At 47.4% G+C, this 23,076-nt stretch overlaps 1 protein-coding gene across 4 annotated transcripts in view; it reads right to left on the bottom strand.

Moving 5' to 3' along the window:
• lama2 (laminin, alpha 2) overlaps positions 1–23,076 on the bottom strand; it is a 385,152-nt gene that overhangs the window by 197,345 nt on the left and 164,731 nt on the right. For all 4 annotated transcript variants that reach the window (XM_052095596.1, XM_052095599.1, XM_052095597.1 and 1 more), the window contains exon 13: positions 12,899–13,000. In XM_052095596.1, coding sequence (XP_051951556.1) covers positions 12,899–13,000 — 102 coding nt within the window. The remainder of the gene's footprint in view (positions 1–12,898; positions 13,001–23,076) is intronic.

Here is a 23,076-nt window from a genome sequence, read left to right as displayed (position 1 = left end):
ACTTGCTTGCACACAAACAGGTACATAAATGCATATTCATACATGCTTTTACACACGCAGACGTAAACATTTCTGTGAGCTTGTGAAAAGGCTTGAACAGACATAAACACAGCTGCGCACAACATAAACACATACAAATACACATACTCACACTTGCAAGCACACACACATATGCATAAACAGCTTCACTTTAAACTAATCTAGATGCACATCGAAAAGACAAATCGTTTGGTTACATATGTAACCTCCGTTCCCCGAGGGAGGGAACGACACGTTGTGTCGGAGAAGCGACACTAGAGGACACTAGGGGTCTCTCTTGAGCGCCGATATCCACCTCTGATCTATTGGCAGCCAGTATTTGCATGTCCCGCCCCCGGACATACGGGTATTTAAGCGGCGCAAATACGGGAGTTCATTCAGGATTTTTCTGAGGAGCCGGAAATGGTCCGGCCACAACAGTGGCTCGGTTCAGCGACATGGCGGAGGAAAGACACAATGTGTCATTCTCTCCCTCGGGGAACGGAGGTTACATACGTAACCAAACGTTCCCCTTCTGTCGCTCTCTCCACATTGTGTCGGAGAAGCGACACTAGGGGACCCATTCCAATCTTGCCATGCGCTGAACCATGTACGTGAACTGCCGATACAGAGGCGGGCAGGGATTTCATCCAGTGCCGCGCATCGTCTAAGAACATCGGAATCCTACTAGTTACCCTGGGAGTGGAACAAGGCGATGTTTGCCAACATGGGAACGGGCCAGCCTGGCTGGGCCTCTTTTCTCTCTATGTTTCTCGCATAGAGCAATCACGGCCGGGGCCCTTACACGCATATAGGGAAGGGGGTCTTACCCAGACCCTGCGGAGACCACACCTGCCCTTTTTCTTGGGGAGGAAAAGTGGTAGACACGTCACACGGCCGTCTTAGTGCTCGTGTGGAAAGTATGGTGCGGTGCTAGATCCAGCCTCGAAAGGGAGGAGTTGCTACAGCACGGCGACCGGGGCAGTTGTAACTGCCTAAGGGAGACACGGGGGTCCCCTCGTAAGGGGACAGAACCGTGGAATTACACACAGGGGGAGTCCGAGCAGGAGGCCTTACCTGTTTAGCACCTATACCAGTACAAGGTAGCCATCAGGGTACCCGCGGTGGCTTGGGTCGGCGAGTTCCTCCGCTGAACCGCGGACCCGGAGGGCTGGGGAGGAATCGACCAGGGGCCCGACTCGGAGTGGGGCGCCCTGGGAAGAAGGTGCACTACTTTAACTTGACGTCAGGAAAAGGGTGCTGGGCGCAAGCGATCCACCCGGCCGGTCGGTCTACGTGTTACCGAGTTCTACGGGCTCGGACCTGACAAAACACGAGACGCAACCGACTCAACGCGGAGGTTGTAAAACCTCGCAAAGGAGTTGGGTGTTACCCAACCCGCGGCTCTACAGATGTCTGCTAGGGAGGTGACCTTGGCCAGTGCCCACAAGGACGCAACACCCCTTGTTGAGTGAGCTCGGACCCGCAAGGGTAGGGGCACGGCCTGGGTGTGATAAGCCAGTGTGATGGCGTCGACAACCCAGTGGGCGAGCCTCTGTTTGGAGACGGCATTCCCTTGCTGCCTCCTCCCGGGGCAGCGCTTGCAGGTTCACTACCTGATCTCGGAAGGGTGTGGTAGGAACCTTGGGCACATAGCCCGGTCGCGGTCTTAGGATCACAGACGTATCTGCCGGACCGAACTCCAGGCAAGTGTCGCTGACAGAGAACGCTTGCAGGTTCCCTACCCTCTTGATAGAGGCGAGCGCGATCAGCAGGGCCGTCTTGAGAGAGAATTGATTCAAGTGGCTCGAAGGGAGGTCTCTGGAGTCCTGCCAAGACTACCGAGAGATCCCAGGAGGGAACTAAGCCTGGCCGGGAGGGATTCAACCTCCGGGCGCCTCTCAGAAACCTGAGGATCTGGGAATTTGCCAGGGAGGAGCTGTCGCGAGAAGTCTGAGTTCCGAGAACCAAGTCCGAGTGGGCCAGTAGGGGGCCACTGACGTGACTTGCTCCTCGTCCTCCCTGACCTTGCACAGCACCGGTGCAAGAAGGCTCACTGGGGGAAATGCGTACTTGCGCAGCCCCGAGGGCCGAAAGCCTCTGTTAGGGCATACCAGAGCGGGCAGTGGGTTGTTTCCTGGGAGGCAAACAGGTCTACCTGGGCCTTGCCAAACCGTTCCCAAATCAGCTGGACCGACTGGGGGTGAAGCCTCCACTCCCCGCCAGGCAGGCGTTGTCGTGGTAGCGCGTCCGCTACGACGTTGAGCATGCCGGGGATGTGAGTGGCAGGAGCGTACGCCACCTTGGCGATTTATGTACGCCACCACCGTGGGGCTGTCCGATCTCACGAGGACATGTTTGTCCCGAACTAACGGGAAGAACTTCCTGAGAGCAAGAAGGACGGTCAGCAACTCCAGGCAATTGATGTGCCAACGCAGCGGGGCCCCTTTCCAATGGCCCGCTGCTGCGTGCCCGCTGTACACGGCACCACACCCGGACCGGGAGGCGTCGGTTGTGACCAGAACGCGTCGGGACACCTGCTGCAGGGGCACAGGGGCACTCCTGCCCATAAAAAGCAGAGGTCTGTCCAGGGTCGGAGTGTTTTGAGGCAGGCGGGGGTGATCCTTACCCGATGCGTGCCGTGGTGCCATGCTTGTCTCGGGACTCGAGTCTGGAGCCAGTGCTGGAGTGGTCTCATATGCATCAACCCCAGCGGCGCAACCGCCGCGGAGGACGCCATATGCCCCAGGAGCCTCTGGAAAAGTTTTAGAGGGACCACTGTGCCTGGCTTGAAGGAAGCGAGGCAGTCCAGCACCGACTGAGCACGCTCGCTCGTGAGACGTGCTGTCATTGAGACTGAGTCTAACTCCAACCCGAGAAAAGAGATGCTCTGAACCGGAGTGAGCTTGCTCTTTTCCCAGTTGACCTGAAGCCCCAAGCGGCTGAGGTGCCGGAGCACCTGGTCTCTGCGGATGCCGGCTACTCGTAGCGGGGCAAGGGCCGCCTCTGCGACCTTCGTGAAGACGCGAGGGGACAGAGACAGGCCGAAGGGAGGACTTTGTACTGAAACGCCTGGCCGTCGAACGCGAACCGTAAGAAGGGTCGGTGTCGTGGCAGAATTGAGACGTGGATGTACGCGTCCTTCAGGTCTACCGCTGCGAACCAATCTAGATGCTGAACGCCAGCCAGAATATTTCTCTGCGTGAGCATTTTGAACGGGAGTTTTAACAAGGCCCGATTGAAAACTCGCAGGTCCAGGATTGGTCGTAAGCCGCCGCCTTTCTTGGGTACAATGAAGTAAGGGCTGTAGAAACCCTTCCTCATTTCGGTTGGAGGGACGGGTTCTACCGCGCCCTTGGCTAAGAGGGTCACGATTTCCTTGCGCAGGGAACTGGCATGCTCGCCGTGTACTGCGGAAAAGCGGACGCCACTGAAGTGGTCGGGAGCCGGGCAAACTGAATTGCGGAACCGAGTCGAATGGTCCGGTGCAACCAGCGTGATGCGTTGGGAAACGAACGCCACGCTTCCCAGCTCTACGCTAGGGGCACCAAAGGAACGAGTATTTTGGACGTACCCGGCGGGGCGGAACAGGTAGTGCAGCGTCGGGCGGCTTCGTTGCGGCCTGAGGCTGAGGTGCTGAGAATAGACTCAAAGCACTTACCTTGCTCCGCGCACCCGGCAGGGGGTGGGTTCGTAACTGAGGAGGTCTGATGCTGGCGTCCTCTGGACTCGTCTGAACCGGCCGGCCGGGGGACAGTCGTGGGCAGGCGGAAGGCGGGATCGCCACGTCTGGTGTACCGGGACTGTCGTAATCTGAAAGCAGATTGCCGTGAGAACGGCATTTGGTGGCCAGGTGACCCAGAGGCAAAGGAAATAGCTCTTTTATTGAAAATGTGGGTACCACAGCCCCCATCAGGGGGTGTGGCAAATGAAAAACCAAAGGATTCTCCTCCCGGCCCTCCACCGGGGGACGGAGCGGTCTTACCACCTCTGGAGCTAACGTCTTCGGCTCTGGGTCGGCTGTCTCAGGAACGCTTGGGAGCCTTCCGGGTCCTAGAGGGGGTTCGTGAGACAGGGGGCGTGCGCCGCCTGCGGGGTGCTCGACGCTGGGGCTGAGAGCTGGGCCTGGGTTGAGGCGGAGCAGGAGCTGGTTTCTTCACAGGGGGACGCCCTCGGCGGGCAGACGGGGCGGGGCCCGTAGCGGCAGGTCTGCGGCGGGGCATGATGTGACTGATGGCTTCCATCTGCTTCTTCACCGCGGAGAACTGCTGGGCGAAATCCTCGACGGTGTCGCCGAAAAGGCCAATCTGGGAGACAGGTGCGTCCAGGAAGCGGTTCTTATCAGCCTCACGCATCTCGACCAGATTGAGCCAGAGATTGCGTTCCTGGACCACTAGGGTGGCCATCGCCTGTCCGAGTGCCTGCGCTGTGGCCTTCATCGCTCTCAGGGCGAGGTCGGTCGCTGAGCGCAGTTCCTGCAGCACATCAGGATCAGGTCCACCCCCGTGCATGCTTCTGAGTGCTTTGGCCTGGTGGACTTGCAGGAGGGCCATCGCATGCAGGGCGGAGGCAGCGCGTCCAGCCGCACTGTAGGCCTTCATGTTGAGCGAGGATGTTGTCCTACAGAGCTTGGATGGGAGTACGGGGCGGCCACGCCAGGAGGTAGGGCTACCGGGGCATAGATGGTACCCAACTGCCCTATCGACCTGGGGAATCGCCCCGTATCCGTGGCGCTCTCCGCCGTCGAGGGTGGTGAGAGTGGAGCGGGTGGCACCTAGACGAGCGGAGAGCGGGGCTCTCCACGTAGACGTCAGCTCGTCATGCACCTCCGGGGAAAAACGGGACCGGGGGGATGCGTGGCCGCGAACGGCACGCTGCCCCCAGGAACCAGTCATCCAACCGTGAAGGCTGTGGGGAGGATGGAGGGTTCCAATCCAACCCCACGCTCACGGCAGCCCGGGAAAGCATGTCAGACAACTGAGCGTCGGCCTCAGCCTGGGCCTGCTGGCCCGAAAGCGGCAGTCCAGGGGAGTCCTCGGCATCAGACATCACACTCTCCGATGCAGCGGCGAGCTCATCTGCTTCGGGCTCGGGAGGATAGACAGCCAGGCCGTGAGGCGAGCCGCTATCGCCGCGAGCGTGGACGGGGACCAGCGAGCGTGTCGGGGGTGTGTAAACTCGCAGCAAACTGCAGACAGACCATCGGCTCCGAAGACATTTTCTGAATGAACTCCCGTATTTGCGCCACTTAAATACCCGTATGTCCGGGGGCGGGACATGCAAATACTGGCTGCCAACTCTCATTGGCCTTTTTTCATAGATCAGAGGTGGATATCGGCGCTCAAGAGAGACCCTTAGTGTCCCCTAGTGTCGCTTCTCCGACACAACGTGGAGAGAGCGACAGAAGGGGAACAGACGTTTTCCAGACAAAACCCAAAAAAAAACCACTTCATAAAAAGTGTAAACATCTTTTTGTTTAGTGACTTTGCCAAGACTGTACAACAACTGTCACATGATCAGTCGAGGTGCTCAGTGAATAGAGCTCAGGTAAGGGTGAGGTTTTGCCTGTTTGAAAAGAAAACACAGTTCCTGAGGATCTGCATACCCTGTGACGTTTTCATTTCAAAGCAATGAAACTCACACTTTTTTATCAATTATTTTAATGTGACATTATTTTATGTTAGGAAAAAAAAAAGTTAAAAATAAAAAATTTTGTTGGCATGTTACAAAGTACTCTTTCCCAACATTGTAAAACGCCTAGGTTACATATATAACCTCCATTTCCTGATGGAGGGAACGAGACGTTGTGTCGAAGTGGCGACACTAGGGGTCTCTCGAGCGCCAAATATGCCTCTGATCTATGAAAAAAGGCCAATGAGAAGTTGGCAGACAGTATTTGCATACCCCGCCCCCGCACATATGAGTATAAAGGTGGGGAAATACGTCTAGTTCATTCAGGATTTTTCTGAGGAGCCGGAAATGGTCCAGCCACAACAGTGGCTCGGCTCCAGCGACGTGGCCAGGATGCATGGGTGTGAAAGGCCAATGAAATGGCGTCCACCACCCAGTGGGAAAGCCTCTGTTTGGAGACAGCGTTCCCTTTCCGCTGTCCATCAAAGCAGACAAAGCGCTGCTCAGAACGTCTAAAGCTCTGCATGCGGTCCAAGTAGGTACGCAAAGTACGTACTGGACACAGCAACGAAGGGGCTGGGTCTGCCTCCTCCCGGGGCAGCGCTTGCAGGTTCACTACTTTGTCTCTGAAGGGAGTCGTAGAAACCTTGGGCACGTAGCCTGGCCAGAGGGTCTCAGGATCACATGAGTGTCTGCCGGACCGATCTCCAGGCAAGTGAAGTTAACATAGCAAACAGAGAACGCTTGCAGGTCCCCGACCCTCTTTATGGAGGCGAGTGCGATCAGCAGGGCTGTCTTCAGGGAGAGGTCCCTGAGTCCAACTGATTCTAGCGGCTCAAAGGGAGGGCTCTGAAGGCCCGAGAGGACCACTGAGAGATCCCAGGAGGGGAACATGCTTGGTCGGAAGGGATTTAACCTCCGGGTGCCTCTTAGAAACCTGATAATTAAGTCGTGCTTACCCAAAGACTTGCCGTCTACTGCGTCGTGGTGAGCCACGATAGCAGCTACGTAGACCTTCAAGGTGAAAGGGGACAGCCTCCCCTCCAACATCTCCTGCAGAAATGAGAGCACTGACCTAACTGCACACCTCTGTGGGTCTTCAGCCCGGGAAGAATACCAATTCGCGAACAAGAGCCACTTTAGGGCTTATAGTTGCCTGGTAGAGGGAGCTCTGGCTTAGTTGATCGTGTCTACGACAGCAGGTGGTAGATAAGCTAGATCTTCCACGTCCCGTCCAGGGGCAGACGTGGAGGTTCCAGAGGTCTGGGTGCGGATGCCAGAGCGTGCCCCGTCCCTGAGAAAGAAGGTCCTTCCTCAAGGGGATTTGCCAGGGAGGGGCTGTTGCGAGGAGTACGAGGTCCGAGAACCAAGCCCGGGTGGGCCAGTAGGGAGCCACTAGGGTGACTTGTTCCTCGTCCTCTCTGACCTTGCACAGCACCTGTGCAAGAAGGCTCACTGGGGAAAATGCGTACTTGCGCAGCCTCGTGGGCCAGCTGTGTGCCAGTGCATCTGCCCCAAGGGGAGCCTCTATTTGGGCATACCAGAGCGGGCAATGTGGAGGTCTCTCGGGAGGCGAACAGATCTACCTGAGCATTGCCGAACCGTTCCCAAATCAGCTGAACCGACTGGGGGTGAAGCCTCCACTCTCCACTGGGCAAGCGTTGTCATGACAGCGCGTCCGCTACCACATTGAGGTTTCCCCAATGACGGACGGTTCCAGTCCAGCCCCACGCTGGCGGTGGCCCGGGCAAGCACGTCGGATATCTGCGCGTCAGCCTCAGCCTGGACGTGCTGGCCCGAAGGCGGTAGCCCAGGGGAGTCATCTGCGTCAGACGCCGGACTGCTCTCCGATGCAGCGGCGAGCTCATCCACCTCAAGCTCTAGAGGATAGGCAGGCTGGCGAGGGGCATACCCGGCAAAACGGTACCCGCTGCCATCCCCAGATCGCCTCCATCGCCAGTCGCGTCATCCTCAATCCCGTGGGAAGAAGGAGCGACGTGGGGGGCGGCTGGAGTGCCGTTCCTTCGGCTGAAGGAAAGCCGCGACCGCAACGTTGCCATGGTCATGTTCTCGCAGTGAAAACATGAACCATCCACAAATGCTGCCTCGGTGTGATCGCAGCCCAGACACACGAGACTGTGGCCGTCTGAAACGGAGAGCACTCTACCGCATCCAGGAACTACTCGGAGGCGGAAGGGCATCTTTATAAAGACGCGTCCTGAATAGGACTTTCAACGCCGCTGTATATTGCTCTTTTAGAGGAAAATACTCTTTTACTGAGAAAATCACTCTTTTAACAATAAACTCTTTTAAGTTTTGCGCTGTCGAAGCGCCCAAGGGCAAACTGCACTGCCATGCAGAGAAGGAGAAAGCCGCTCAAGCTTTCTCCAGAATGAGCTCAGAGGAAGAGGAACAGGTGTGTGACTCGCAGCTCACTGCATACACGACCATCGGCTCCGAAGAAAATTTCTGAATGAACTCGACGTATTTCCGCGACTTTATATCCGTATGTCCGGGGGCGGGGTATGCAAATACTGTCTGCCAACTTCTCATTGGCCTTTTTTCATATATCAGTGGCATATTCGGTGCTCAAGAGAGACCCCTAGTGTCACCTCTTCGACACAACGTCGAAGTGAGTGACAGACGGTTTGGGGTAAAGTACACAACAGGGTTCAGATCTGGACATGGGAAGTTCTTCCACACCGGACTCAGTAAATCATTTCTACATTACTGTACACTTGTTTTATGCACCTGTTAATAATGGCTGAAGCTGAAGTAGTCAAACCTGTTAATTCAGAATGTGAACAAACTTTTGGCCATGTAGTGTATGTACAACTGGATTCTTAATTCAGTAAAAAGAGAGATGTGTTTAAGGTCTGAGTATTTTTTCAAGGCACCAAAAAAAGAGACATTTCTAGTAAGTCTATATTTTAGGGATTTAATTTGAATGAAATTCGTTTATAAGTGAAAATTCATTATTTACTGAGAAAGATAATTTACTATATAATATAAATAATTATACATTATTAATATAATATACAAATCATAATTCAGATAATTCAAATGCATTACATCATAAACATGTATATTGTGGCAGTAGACAATTAAAGCATTTGTTTTATTGGTTTTATTCAATTTGCACTATTTTTTATTGGTCTATGCTCATGAGTTAGACGAACACTTTCAGAGTATCTCACTTTGGTTGCGTCACGTTTAGCTACTTTTCAGCATCTCTAGTCAAAAACACTGTGTTTTTAAGATGCTGTGTCAAGTTAAATGTTTTTTGAAACTTTGAAAAACATGTCTCGAGATCACTGCATTCTATTGTGTTCGTTCAGCTGTCTTTGAGTACAAAAGCACGTCATCTGTGGAAGGCTGAGCTGATGCTCTCGTTGGTTTGATGAGGCATGTTGTCTATACAGCTGGAGTTACGCCAACTGTCCTCTACTGACACAGATTCACTAAAACATGAAGGTGGTAAATCAAGCTTTTTGCTTTTCAAGCAATTGTCAAGTCAAGTCAAGTCAAGTGGTTTTTATTGTCGTTTCAACCATATACAGTTAGTACAGTACACAGCAAAACGAGACAACGTTCCTCCAGGACCATGGTGCTACATAAAAACAACAAAGGACCAACATAGGACCACATGAGACTACACAACGAAATAAAATACCTATATAAACTACCTATATAAAGTGCACGTGCAAACATGTGCAAAAAGTACGGGACAGTACAACAAATTACTGACAATGAACTGGACAATAGACAGTGCAGCGCCGACCAGTACCCAGTAGTGCAAAAGGATGACAGTTTCTAAAAATGTAAACATAACATACTATGAGATAATGTTCTATGCACATAGCAGTTATTGAGGTAGCAGACAGTTATAAAGTGACAGTTATTAAAGTGCAACTCAGGACACGTGTGTGTCAAACCAGTCTCTGAGTATTGAGGAGTCTGATGGCTTGGGGGAAGAAGCTGTTACACAGTCTGGCCGTGAGGGCCCGAATGCTTCGGTACCTCTTGCCAGACGGGAGGAGGGTAAAGCGTTTGTGTGAGGGGTGTGTGGGGTCGTCCACAATGCTGGTTGCTTTATGGATACAGTGTTTTTTGTAAATGTCTTTGATGGAGGGAAGAGAGACCCCAATGATCTTCTCAGCTGTCCTCACTATCCTCTGCAGGGCTTTGCGGTCCGAAGCGGTGCAAGTCCCAAACCAGGCAGTGATGCAGCTGCTCAGGATGCTCTCAATAGTCCCTCTATAGAATGTAGTGAGGATGGGGGTTGGGAGATGTGCTTTCCTCAGCCTTCGAAGAAAGTAGAGACGCTGCTGGGCTTTCTTGGTGATAGAGCTGGTGTTGAGGGACCAGGTGAGGTTCTCCGCCAGGTGAACACCAAGAAATTTGGTGCTCTTGACGATCTCCACAGAGGAGCCGTCGATGTTCAGCGGACTGTGTTCACCTTGTGCTCTCCTAAAGTCAACAACCATCTCTTTTGTTTTGTCGACATTCAGGGACAGGTTGTTGGCTCTATACCAGTTCGTCAGCCGCTGCACCTCCTCTCTGTATGCTGACTCGTTGTTCTTGCTGATGAGACCCACCACGGTCGGTGTCATCGGCGAACTTGATGATGTGGTTCGAGCTGTGCATTGCTGCACAGTCGTGAGTCAGCAGAGTGAACAGCAGTGGACTGAGCACACAGCCCTGGGGGCCCCAGTGCTCAGTGTGGTGGTGGTGGAGATGCTGTTCCCGATCCGGACTGACTGAGGTCTCCCAGTCAGGAAGTCCAGGATCCAGTTGCAGAGGGAGGTGTCCAGGCCCAGCAGGTTCAGCTTTCCAATCAGGTGCTGGGGAATGATTGTGTTGAATGCTGAGCTGAAATCTATGAACAGCATTCGAACGTATGAGTCCTTATTGTCTAGGTGGGTGAGGGCCAGATGGAGGGTTGTGGTGATGGCATCGTCCGTTGAACGGTTTGAACGATCACGCAAACTGCAGTGGGTCTAGTGAGGGGGCAGCTGGGTCTTAATCTGCCTCATGACGAGCCTCTCGAAGCACTTCATGATGATGGGTGTAAGTGCGACAGGACGGTAGTCGTTGAGGCAGGACACTGAAGACTTCTTTGGCATGGGGATGATGGTGGTGGCCTTGAAGCACGTTGGAACAACGGCGCTGCTCAGAGAGATGTTGAAGATGTCGGTAAGAACATCTGCTAGCTGGTCTGCACATCCTCTGAGCACTCTGCCAGGAATGTTGTCTGGTCCAGCAGCCTTCCGTGGGTTGACTCTACGTAGAGTTTTCCTCACATCTGCCGTGGTAAGACAGAGCACCTGGTCGTTGGGAGGAGGGGTGGACTTCCTCGCCATCACGTCGTTCTGCACTTCAAACCGAGCGTAGAAGTCGTTCAGCGCATCTGGAAGGGAGGCATCTTTGTCACAGGCAACTGATGTTGCCCTGTAGTTGGTGATGGCCTGGATGCCCTGCCACATGCGCCGCGTATCACCGCTGTCCTGGAAGTGACTGTGGATTCTCTGGGCGTGTGCGCGCTTTGCCTCTCTGATTGCCCATGACAGTTTGGCCCTAGCTGTTCTTAGGGCTGCCTTATCGCCTGCTCTGAAGGCGGAGTCTCGGGACCTCAGCAGCGTGCGCACCTCCGCAGTCATCCACGGCTTCTGGTTGGAGCGTGTGGTGATGGTCTTGGAGAAAGTGACATCATCAATGCACTTGCTGATGTAGCTGGTCACTGATGCTGTGTATTCCTCCAAGTTGGTAGAATCGCCATATGTTGCAGCCTCCCTGAACATGTGCCAGTCAGTACACTCAAAACAGTCCTGAAGAGCAGAGATGGCTCCTGCTGGCCAGGTTTTCACCTGCTTCTGAAGCGGTTTTGTGCGTCTGACGAGCGGTCTGTATGCTGGAATTAACATAACAGAGATGTGGTCTGAGTAGCCGAGGTGGGGGCGGGGCTCCACCCGGCAGCGCCTGGGATGTTTGTGTAAACAAGATCAAGCGTTAGCCCCTCTCGTTGCAAAGTCCACATACTGATGGAATTTAGGAGCACTGTCTTGAGATTTGCATGGTTGAAATCTCCGGCGACAATAAACAGTCCGTCGGGGTGAGCGTTCTGCAGTTCAGCTCATAGCCCCATACAGTTCACAGAGCGCTTCCTTAGCGTTAGCGCTGGGGAATGTAAACTCGGTTATGCAAACAGTGGTGAATTCCGTGGTAGATAAAAAGGTCTGCATCTAACAGTCACAAGCTCCAACAGCGATGAACAGTAACTAGAGACTAACATAGAGTTCTTGCACCATTCTGTGTTGATGTAAACACACAAGCCACCACCGCGAGTCTTACCGCAGAAAGCTGTATTTCTGTCGGCACGAAACGAGGCGAGCCCGTCTAGCTGAATGGCGGCATCCGGAACTCTGTCGCTGAGCCACGTCTCCGTGAAAACAAAGACGCAGCAGTCTCTAAACTCACGCTGCGTAGCCTGCTGGAGTCGGATATAGTCCAGTTTATTGTCCAGGGAGCAAACATTTGAGAGCAGGATAGACGGGAGAGCCGGCCGGCTAGGGTTTGTTTTAGCCTAGCATGGACCCCCGCCCTCTTTCCGTGCTTCCGCTCTCGCACACCGCTTACGACGTCCTCTCCCCCGGCCACCGGCATCAGGCGACGCCGAGGGCTGGAGGCCTGGTCTCCGCAGCAAGCCGAGTACGCGTAGCGCCTCCTGCAGGTCATCATGCAGCTTGGTTTTTGCATGATTCTTATATTTGAGTAGTGTTTGGCGATGGTAGACACGAACACTGGTTGCTCCGATGTCCATGTGTTGCAAAAGTCGGGCTTTTTTAACAAAAATAGCACCGTTGTGGATCCGGAGTGGCCGCTGCGTGCTACCGCACCGCCATCTTGTGCTCAATTGCTCAGATGGTTGGAACATTCCTAATTACGGAATGTACATTTGATTATTTCAGCTATTTATTTTTATGCTATATTTTTCATATAATTATTCACACTAAATTAACACATTAAATCAAGTTTTCTTGTCTAAGAAAATTTCTCTACCAGAAGTCTAACATAATCAACTATTTATTTCAAAATGAAAGTCCTAAGTCATGCTAGCCCAACCATAGGCAGCCTTTCACAGTTCAAGAGAGTTTACAGAAACCATTTATTTCACTTTGTTTAACTAAACTTAGCATAAATGTGTTTGCAGGGAAAGTTTTGGGTGTGAAATGTGATTGGACAAACGTACCTCTATAATGACATCAGGAGCGCTGGTGATATGAACAGGGCTATCTTTGCTTTCGGTGTCATAAGAGATGCTATAAACCAAACTGCCTCCATATGCCAAGAGCTGCGGACACAACCACACACAGAGAGAGAGAGACAGAGACAGAGAAAGTGGTCAGCATCAAGATTAATCTCATTACAGAAAACTATTACAAGGATGTAAACTAGCAATATCAAAATATTTACCTAAAACAAAAATAAAAACAGGAAAAGAGCAAAAGAATGAAAATATGACCAAATCTTTAAATGTGCACAACAATACAAACAAAAACTAAATAAAGATCAAATTACTTTATTTGTTTTTATATTTTCATCAATGATGGATGGTCTCATCTGATCGAACTTTGAAAGTAATTTAGTATTATATAAAGCATTATGTAGGTCTGCACAATTAATTGATGACTAAATAATCAAGATTACATTACAGCTGCCACAATTAGCTTATTGTGAATATAGTGAATTACAGCATTCTTTTTAGGTCTACTCTAATTGCATAAAATTTTCTATTTACAGTGCATTTTAGCAGTGGTTCAGTATTGTAGCCAATCACAAACATGTCCATTGCCTGCTTTCTTTGTATAATTTATTCAATATTTTCACAACTTTTTTGTTTTACAGTACATGCTGCTAAGAGTATAAATGTGAAGTTGTTCATTTCAGCATGTTTTGTCTTGATTTACTGATTTATTGGTTGTGTGGCATGCATAAAGAAAATGGCATGCATACGCCCCACACAAAATATATATTTGAATGTAAATGTGTAAATGTACATTTATTTAAATTAATTGCATAAAATATACAGCATCAATGGAAATAATCAACAATTTAGGAGTTCGCACACCCCTATAATCTTCAGTGTAGATGCTAAAACTGGTTTGGCTTGCTGTCCGCAATGGAGGAGCTAGAGGAGTTGACTCGAAACTAGAGCGAATTTATAAATATATATGTTTAGTATTTGAGAGTAATGACACCTGCAGGGAGCTGCAGCAGCTGTTTTGACAATTCGGAAGGTAACCACTGTGTCAGTATCGGAAGATAAAGAAGTACAGTCGCAGCGGTCTCGAGCTTTGAGAAGGCACTGCTGCGGCAATATCAGCTTGGACTGGAGGATTAGGTATTGAATGTGAATCAACTTTCTCCACGCAACTATGACATGGGAGTCCAGGAATTTGGAAATGTGAAGCTTATGTCACAGAATGAAGGGAATTTCTAAACCCAAAGGAGCGGGCCCTGTGACACCCGGGTGGAATCCCTTCCAGTGATGGGCAGTGGTAACCATGATATGAGTCACGTAGAGCTTCAAATTCCCCCCAAAGCGTGGGCCTTCAACGCGCCAGTGAGTCTACGGTTGACTACCTTCCGTAACAAGGTCCGGATGGGGAAAGCTCACACTGTAATCCAAACAGGAGATCCCCATAATTTAAGCACAAGAAGGATCACACAGCGTTTCAGAAAGGGAGAGCCCACACTGCAGTCCAAATGGGGGGCTCACACTGCATTTGAACAGGAGAGCCCACACTGTGATCTGAATAAATAAAAAAAAAACATACAGCTCACACTATATCCGGATGGGAGGGCTCACACTGCGATTCGAACGGGAGAGTCAATGATCAGATTGTGGGAGCTGGCGCTATGTTCAAACGGGAGAACCAACACATCATCCGGATTATCTGGAGGGGACTTGCACAGCAGTGCGGAGTAGGAGGTCGAAATGAAAACGTGATGGGGAGTGTAGGTATATGCTACTTAAAAAGAGGTGAGAGGTGTGTTTGTTTGATGTGTGCAAGGTCAGTTCTGATGTACTAATGGAAGGTTTCCGAGGACAATCTCCAAAGCTGTTTAATTTGATGATCGGGAAACCTTTCTGTGCAGCACAGGTTGCAGATGGATTGGGGTAGGTAAGATGAAAGTGTCGACGAAATGGCCTATTTTTTATTGATCAGTTTTACTATGTTTGATGAGGAAGCGGATGGTATCATGGTCTAATATTTGGAGGTTGGAGAAGGTTGGATGGATGGCTGGATCAAATTTGGAATTTGTTATGGGCAAGCTAGTTTTGTTTTTTTAATTCCTTTGATTAGGTGGGAGGTCTGCGAATTTACTATAGCAGGGCATTGCTGGCCAAAAATCAATTTGTAGAATTTGATGCTGCTAAAGTAAACTCTGATGATACCGGTTTGGGTAGATTCAGATCAGCATGGCAGGAGGAGCTTAGGAACAGATGATCGTCAAGAGATGTGAGAGACAGTAAGTGGGATATAAAAGGGCATCCTTGGGGCACTATGCGCATGGCAAAGTTTAAGTGGCCCAGCAGGGAGAGTAGGTCATATCTGCTGCAATGGGTTGTTTCTAGCAGTTGTGAGGAGATAGCAATTATCATATCTATTTTGTCTTTGGGAAGGGAAGCTTGGAATTTTGAGGAGTCAATGATAATGCAGAGGAACTCTAGCGATGTAGAAGGGCCTAATGTTTTTTCAGAGGACAGAGGGACTCATGGCTTTTGAAGACTTTTTGGACAGCTGCAGGGGGAAATAGCTTGGGAAAATGTTGAGAAAATTGTCAAGGAGATGGACGAGGTAAGGGACCGCATAGTTGTTTTGCAAAATCCAGTAAAGTGCTTCAGATAGTAAATCAAAAAATTTGGAGCTGCTTTTGCAGCCATAGGTCAAGCGGACTGGTAAATAAAAACATTTCCACCAATGAATTCTAAACAGATGCCAAAAATCTGGGTGAATGGGCATGAATTTAAAGGCTGAGGTTATGTCCACTTTTGCTAGCCAGGCTCCGTGGCAGGCATTTTTAATGAGGTGGATCATTTGACTTATGTTGTGGTAGTGAAGGGAAAATTCTTCTAGAGGAATGAGGCTAATAATGCTTGGATGAGGGCTGCCGTGGGGGTGGCGAGATCTATGATGAGACGTTTCTAGTCAAATGGGCCAATAATGAAACCGGAATCCTCTTTTGTTGGAAATAAGGGTATCAACGGTTTCCAGTTCATCTATAGCATACTGAAGTTTGATTCATATAAGGCTAGTGGTTAGCAGACTCGCCAACCCTGGGTTGAAACCTTATTTTAGGCCTGAAAGGAGATACCGTTTAAATGATTTGTCAGGATGATTTGCAAGTTCGAGAGCTAATGATGAGACAATAATGGGAGATGATAGATATTTTCTGAAGTCTTTATTGGAGCTTGCAGAAGAGCTGCGTACAGGACAGAGCGTGAGCTCCGTCGCAGAAATTACATACATGCAAAAAACAACATATATGTCTGATGTAGCCTTAATTATTGAAGTTGTTACAGGCTTGTTTGCCAGAAATAGATTTTACATTTGGTCTTGTGGACTCACACCTAGACTGTGGAAATTGTGAGGTGGAATTGGTGAGTTGAGGTGTTTCTGATTGGATTTGGGATGCTGGATTGTATAAGGAACAAGATGAATATTTATGACGGACCTGCATAATGCACACAAGATTCTACGGCTACCCAGAAAAACGTGGTTATATAGCTCTAATTCAAGGGCTCCCCAGTGAGGGCATTGTTTCCACTGAGCAATCCTAGCTGCACATTTTGCTGAAAAGAGCCTATGGTAGGTGAAGAAATGACATTTCAGTACATTGCAGTACATATTATCATGGTAAATCTACTGAAAGCAACACAGAATTTGGCTAAAGTGAGTGTGCAGTTGGATCCAGAATTTGAGTTTTTAAGGTTAATAGTTATAGGTCCACAGTCCAGGGAGCGATAGGAATCATTTGCAGGAACCGAAGAGAGAGGGTAAGAAAGATCATTGTCCACACCTGCTAGGATCTGAGCACAGAGGTGAGTTGAAACTGGTGGCATTTCAGTACATTGCAGTACATATTATCACGGTAAATCTACTGAAAGCGACACAGAATTTGGCTAAAGTGAGTGTGCAGTTGGATCCAGAATTTGAGTTTTTAAGGTTAATAGCTATAGGTCCACAGTCCAGGGAGCGATAGAAATCATTTGCAGGAACCGAAGAGAGAAGGTAAGAAAGATCATTGTCCACACCTGCTAGGATCTGAGCACAGAGGTGAGTTGAAGCTGGTGGGGGATCCATGGCAACTGAGTGGAAAAGTGCTGGAAGGGGAGTGGCAGATGAAAGTGTGAATGCTGGGAGATGAGTTGATGCTATCGGAGCTATACAGTAGAGAGGGCTGAATATGACATGGCCAGGACCTGTTATTGACGAAGCGGGGGTAGAACTACAACGTGCAGCTGTTGTAGTCTGCCGGTCGGTCAGAGGGTGGATGAGGAAGCACTGGCAGCTACCTCTAGTCTACTGGCTGATGAAGAGGTGGGTTGGCCCTTTAGTGGGTCTTTGTGTGAAATGGATGCCGGATTTATAGATGGCTTGACCAAGATCATTAATGGAGCAACTTACCACGGGAGGAAATGAAAGTCTTTCGGTTGGAGAAAGAGATGATTGCAATGTTGATGGTGTTTGCAATGTGGGCGCATGAGGAGCAATTGTATTTTTTGCGAAGGAGGCATGAAGCATGGTCTTCTTGAGCGGTCTTGGTATACGTATGATTTAGTTGTCTTGTACATTTGACTGGTGAATGTGTACCTGGAATGAAGGAGGGAGAAACTAGTCTGGTTTGCGATGAATGCATAGGCATCTCTGGCGGATTCCAGAGTTCATCATCCGAAAGAATGACTTAAGTCAAAATTTAAATTGTTGAGTGAACGATTCCTTTAAAGCTACTGATTTACGGTATGTCAGATATGGTGCCGTTGCAGAAAGGTCCATGCTGGGAGAACTGATGTAATGATGAGGTAAGAGGTTGCTTTATATATACTGGTTAATTTGAATTGGAAGATTAGATGGCCGTGCTCCTCCCGAACTTACCTATATTTACTTTTTTCAATAATCTTTTCATTATTGTGCAGCCCTAGCATGATGTCATTTCTGATAAATTGTCATATGTTTTCATTGTAGGCAGATGGCACAATCTGCAGTGCTATATTACAAGAGAGATTGACCGATAGTATAAGGTAGACCGATACTACAGTTGGGGTACTCAATTTTAAAAGGACTTGGACTTGTCACAGACTGCTTTTTTACTCTGACTTGATGTGGACTCGAGTCTTTCGGACTCGAACCAATGACATTTGTGATGGAGTGAAAATCAAACAAACAAACAAACAAACAAAAACTAATGTAACATAGGGTGCATCCTCTTTCTTCCAGACATGTCCTCTTTTTCAGACCTGAAAAAAGCATCCGGCCGGAATTTCAAAATTGACTCTAAATGTCCTGGATTTGGCTTCATCATCATATCGATGTGCTCTCTACAGTTAGAACTATCATACATTCAGTGTATTTGATACTGCACAGCAGTTTTCACGTGTATACGTATGTCCTTATTCTGGCTGAGAGCGGTAGCGTGCACTCTTTCAAAATACTTTTTTAACTCTCTCTCACCCACTCGTGTGTGCTGTATGTGTGTACGGGAAAGATATCACCAGACGTGCTCTTTCACTCTCACCCAGATGCAACAGCAACGTAAGTTCACTTTTAAAAGTATGTTCCCCAACTGTGCAAACTATTAAATAGAACATATGTTTTATCAGACTCACGCTTAATACACAAAGTCATTTCTAACTGAAAATGTTGACAATATCTAGATAAAATCAAATTTACTATGTATCACTATCAGGGGGATATTTAAACAAATATGACAAATGAAATAGACCATGATGGAAATTGTTCAAAAAAAGTCCATCACATATTTGTAGCACAACCTCTGTGTGTTACGTGTAAAGCTAGCACTTGCTTTACATCTGCAAAAAAGTCAGGAAATACAATGCAGAACTCAAGTGAGGGGAGAAGTCTCTATTCACCTACAGTATTGTCCATACTAAATATATTATGAAAAGGACAAAAATCAGCCCAAGGAGACTTTATCATAAAAATTTCATCTTGACTTTAAGGAAGTAGGCTACACAGCAGCCGGGAGGACTGTAAGGAAAGGTGTGAAGTATTGTAGTATAAAAATAAATTTGTAATGGTATCTGATCTTTTCTGTTTTTATTTAATGTTGTTGAATTTCATTTTATGGGCATTATTAAATTTTAATATTACCATTTATTAAATGTATTAAACACATTAAATGTATTTAATTAATTACATTAAATGTATTTCACTGTAACCCGGACACACACACACAAGATGAGACAGTCACAATGTAAGTCAAAAACTGCTTTTATTGACAACAACATAAGCAGGCAAAAGTACAAACGGGCAAATCCAGTGAAGAGTTGTCGAGGGAAGCGTAGGGTCAAAAGCCGGGGAATCAAAGAGAGTAAAGGGGGCAAATCCGGGAGAGTAGTCGAGGGAAGCGAGGGTCAAAGCCGGGGTAAACAGGATCGAGAGGGGGGTAAACTAACAAAGGGAGTAGACAGGGGTACTAGGGGAACGAGGAGCTGGCAAGCTAAGGGGGTAATCAAGAGGAGTTCAAGGGGGGATCAAAACTAGACGAGACTAGCGGGGGCAAAGACACGGGAAACTAAATACAATAACCAACAGGAGTGAGACGAACGGGTTGTGAAATATATAGGGGCGAGTGCAGGTGTAAACAATGATAGGTGATGAGACGAGTGCAGGTGAAACTAATGTGCAGGCGTGCAGATGACGCGAGTGCAGGTGGTCATAATGTTCTGGCCATAGGAGCGTGCATGAGAGCCCGAGGGGGGAGATAGTGTACGAGCATGTGAGCTCGTAGGAGCAAAAACGAGCCTGCAAGCTCGAGCGAGCAAAACGGGCGTGGAAGCCCGAGGGAGCAAAACGAGCGAGGAAGCTCGAGGGGGCGGAGCGAGGGAGCGGGGTTCGTGACATTCACCCATAATTTTAGATAAAACTAAACAATATTGAATGGACATTTTGAAAATGAAGTAGAAATAAAAACTAAAATAAAATTCAACATAATAATAATAATAATAACAACTCTGGTTGTAATGACTAAAGCAGTTTTCATTGTCTTTAGTCTACGTTTGAGCAGAGGGGAAAAAAAAACTAATAATTGAAATGCAAACAGAACGCAATAAGACACCTAAAGCATAAACTTCATTCTGAAACCACTTTGAAGTTTGTTCAGCAGGATACTAATCATAAAATGTGGTGTTTTTTGTCGCATTTATATTGACAAATAGTTTATCTTAGTTGTGAAGTTTAAAATAAACGCAAAATATTGCTGTTGAGTTTATGGTTACAATTTTAATTCAAATTCATGAACAAATTCATTTGAACTCAGACTTGAATTGTCACTCATAAATATCAAATGCATAAGCTGGAACCACATACATTTAAAAATAAGAATATCCATTGTATTTTGCCCATTGTACAAAGGGACCTCAGATTGTTCCTGAGAGGCAGCAGATGCCCTAACCCTAACCCTAACCCTAACCCTAACCCTAACCCTGCCCCCACCCTAATCCGAAGTAAATCGAGCATGTACGGCTGAGTACCCTGCAAAGAAACAAACAGAGGCACCTTTCTCCCATAATCTAGTATTTCAGTCTTGTTTTTAGCTAAAAGTCTTTTGGCCTTTTCCACCACCTTAGTTATCAGTATCAGTGAAATTTAATATCTATTTTGAAATCTAAATCTAGTATCCTACTGAAACAAACAAAAAATAATAATAATAATCATTTTGAAAATAAATAAATATATACCAAATATAAATAAAACCCAATGAAACAAAAATGTAATAACCCTGCATTATCATCAACCAAGTCTGTTTTCAAGAGAAAAAACTTTAAATATGCTATGATTATTGATGAAGCCACACACACACACACACACACACACACACACACACACACACACACACACACACACACACACACACACACACACACTCCTACACTTCAACAATAAATACATCTCCCTAGATCTTGCTAATTTATCTCTTTCTCCTCTCTAAAAAAAAGCAGAATGTGGTGTGAGTGTATTCTCACATCCTGGTCTCTCATGAGATGCTGTTCGGCTGTTCTAGGGTAACGTTTTGCTGCAGGGCAAATCAGCAAAGTTAACTCAAACCAAAACACTGGGGGAAGAACTCTACACAACCTTCACTGGGGAGAACAACAATTCTCAATGTCTTTTCTGCATCCAATCCAGGCTTTTTGTAAATGCACAAACACACACACGCCCACCCACACACACACACACACACACACACACACACACACACACACACACACACCTACACACACACACACACACACACACACACACACACACACACACACACCTACACACTCCTACACTTCAACAATAAATACATCTCCCTAGATCTTGCTAAGTTAACTGCAGTGCCCTGTGAGTAGAGGTTAAAATAAATCTCTATAACACACACAGACTCGTACTGCATTCAAAACGAGCTCTCAACAAAGAACACTAAAGCCAAACAATGTCTCGCTTATTTCACGTTCATATGTTCTGACTGCTCATATCATAAAGAAAAAGTGGAGACAGAAATGACATTTGGGAGAATCTTTCTGTATATAAAAATGTCTGGCCAGTATTTCTTCCCAAAATACATATACATATAATAGCTGGAGAAAGCTATCCATTAGTGTTCCCATTCGCATCGCAATGACAGCTGCTAGGCATGCACATTTGCTCATGAGTCCACAGAGCACAGGCCATGTTTTTGTGTCCTTCTTCGTTGCTTTGGAATTGTTTTTTATGTAAACATACAAACTAGAATTCTTTGAAAGCTATCACACGTCTTGCTGCTTTTTCAGCGTCTCATGCCATGAGTGCAGTGTTTTTAAGATGGCATGTCAAGTTAAAAGAATTTCAACCTTTTACAACATGCCTTGAGGCACCTGCACGTTTACAATAGAGATGTATGATTCATTTTAACCATGGGTAAACTATGAGGCCTCATCTGATAGAATGCAAACATCTTCATATAAATAAGTCCTGAGTGTTCAAGAGTCCGTTTTTTAACGTTTTTTTCTGAGCAAGACAAAAGAATTGTGCACGAGTGGTTCAGTAATTCAGAGGAGGTGGAGCTGCAGTCAGTTAAGACCACCTGTTCTTTAATTCACGTATTTAAAGTGCTGATGCCATGCTTCCTTTTGTCATAAAATGGTCTACTGAAGTCACACTGACAGAAAGTAACTGCTCTTACAAAAAGTACTGTGGCTGTACCATGGTACAGGGATATACAGTCATGGTTAAACTATTTTCAATGGTATTCACATGTACTCAACTGTTCTTCAAAGAATATAATGGTGCTATTATGGTATAGGTCCAAAGAAATAATGTCATTCCCGTGGTAATGGTACATGTACAAAAAAAAACATAGTACTGTCATAAATGTAAATTAAAAGAAAAGAGAAAAAAGTGGTATTCCCGTGGTACATGTAAAAAACATCTACTGTTACACGTCCAAATACATGCTATTCCCATGGAACATGCACCCATAAAGGAAGGTATTCCCACGACACGTCAAAAACATGGTATTATAATGGTACATAAATTTGATTTATTTATGTATTTAGTTGTTAGTGGGAGTTAGAGTGCAAAGAAATCAATATAAAAAAAATTAATAATAATAATAAATAAAAATAAAAGAACGAAAGAAAACAAAAAATATCAAAGGAAGAGCCAGAGAACATGATAGCATCACCCGGCACATATTTACAGGAAATGAGAAACAGGCTGTCCACTGGGCATCTTAAAACTAAAGACAAGAAACTCTACAGCATAAAAGCCTGCACAATTCTGCCCTTCAACATTATAACCCCCTCTCCATGATTTTAATCCCTTAAATGACCTCCTGTTTATTTTGATATATAACAGACACAATATGTGTCTGCAATGGAGCAGAGCCCACCTACAGAGACACACACACACAGTTAAAGCTCCACAAACACAGTTCAGTTTGTTTGTTTTTTGCCTGTGCCATGTAGTTCAAAGGCAACACACATCTGGTGTGCAATCAGACAATTTGCGTGAGGAGGAAAATGGAGCAATAAATACACTCTCACACACACACACACACAACAGACTGTGTAACTCATACCATGTGTGAACTTCACTGAACGGTAAAACTGAAGGCAAAATGTGCTGAAACTAAAAGATGGAAAATCCTTTGTGT

Source organism: Xyrauchen texanus, chromosome 28 (genome assembly GCF_025860055.1).
Source record: "Xyrauchen texanus isolate HMW12.3.18 chromosome 28, RBS_HiC_50CHRs, whole genome shotgun sequence".
Classification (NCBI taxonomy): domain Eukaryota; kingdom Metazoa; phylum Chordata; class Actinopteri; order Cypriniformes; family Catostomidae; genus Xyrauchen; species Xyrauchen texanus.
This window is presented reverse-complemented; position numbering and strand designations above follow the sequence as displayed.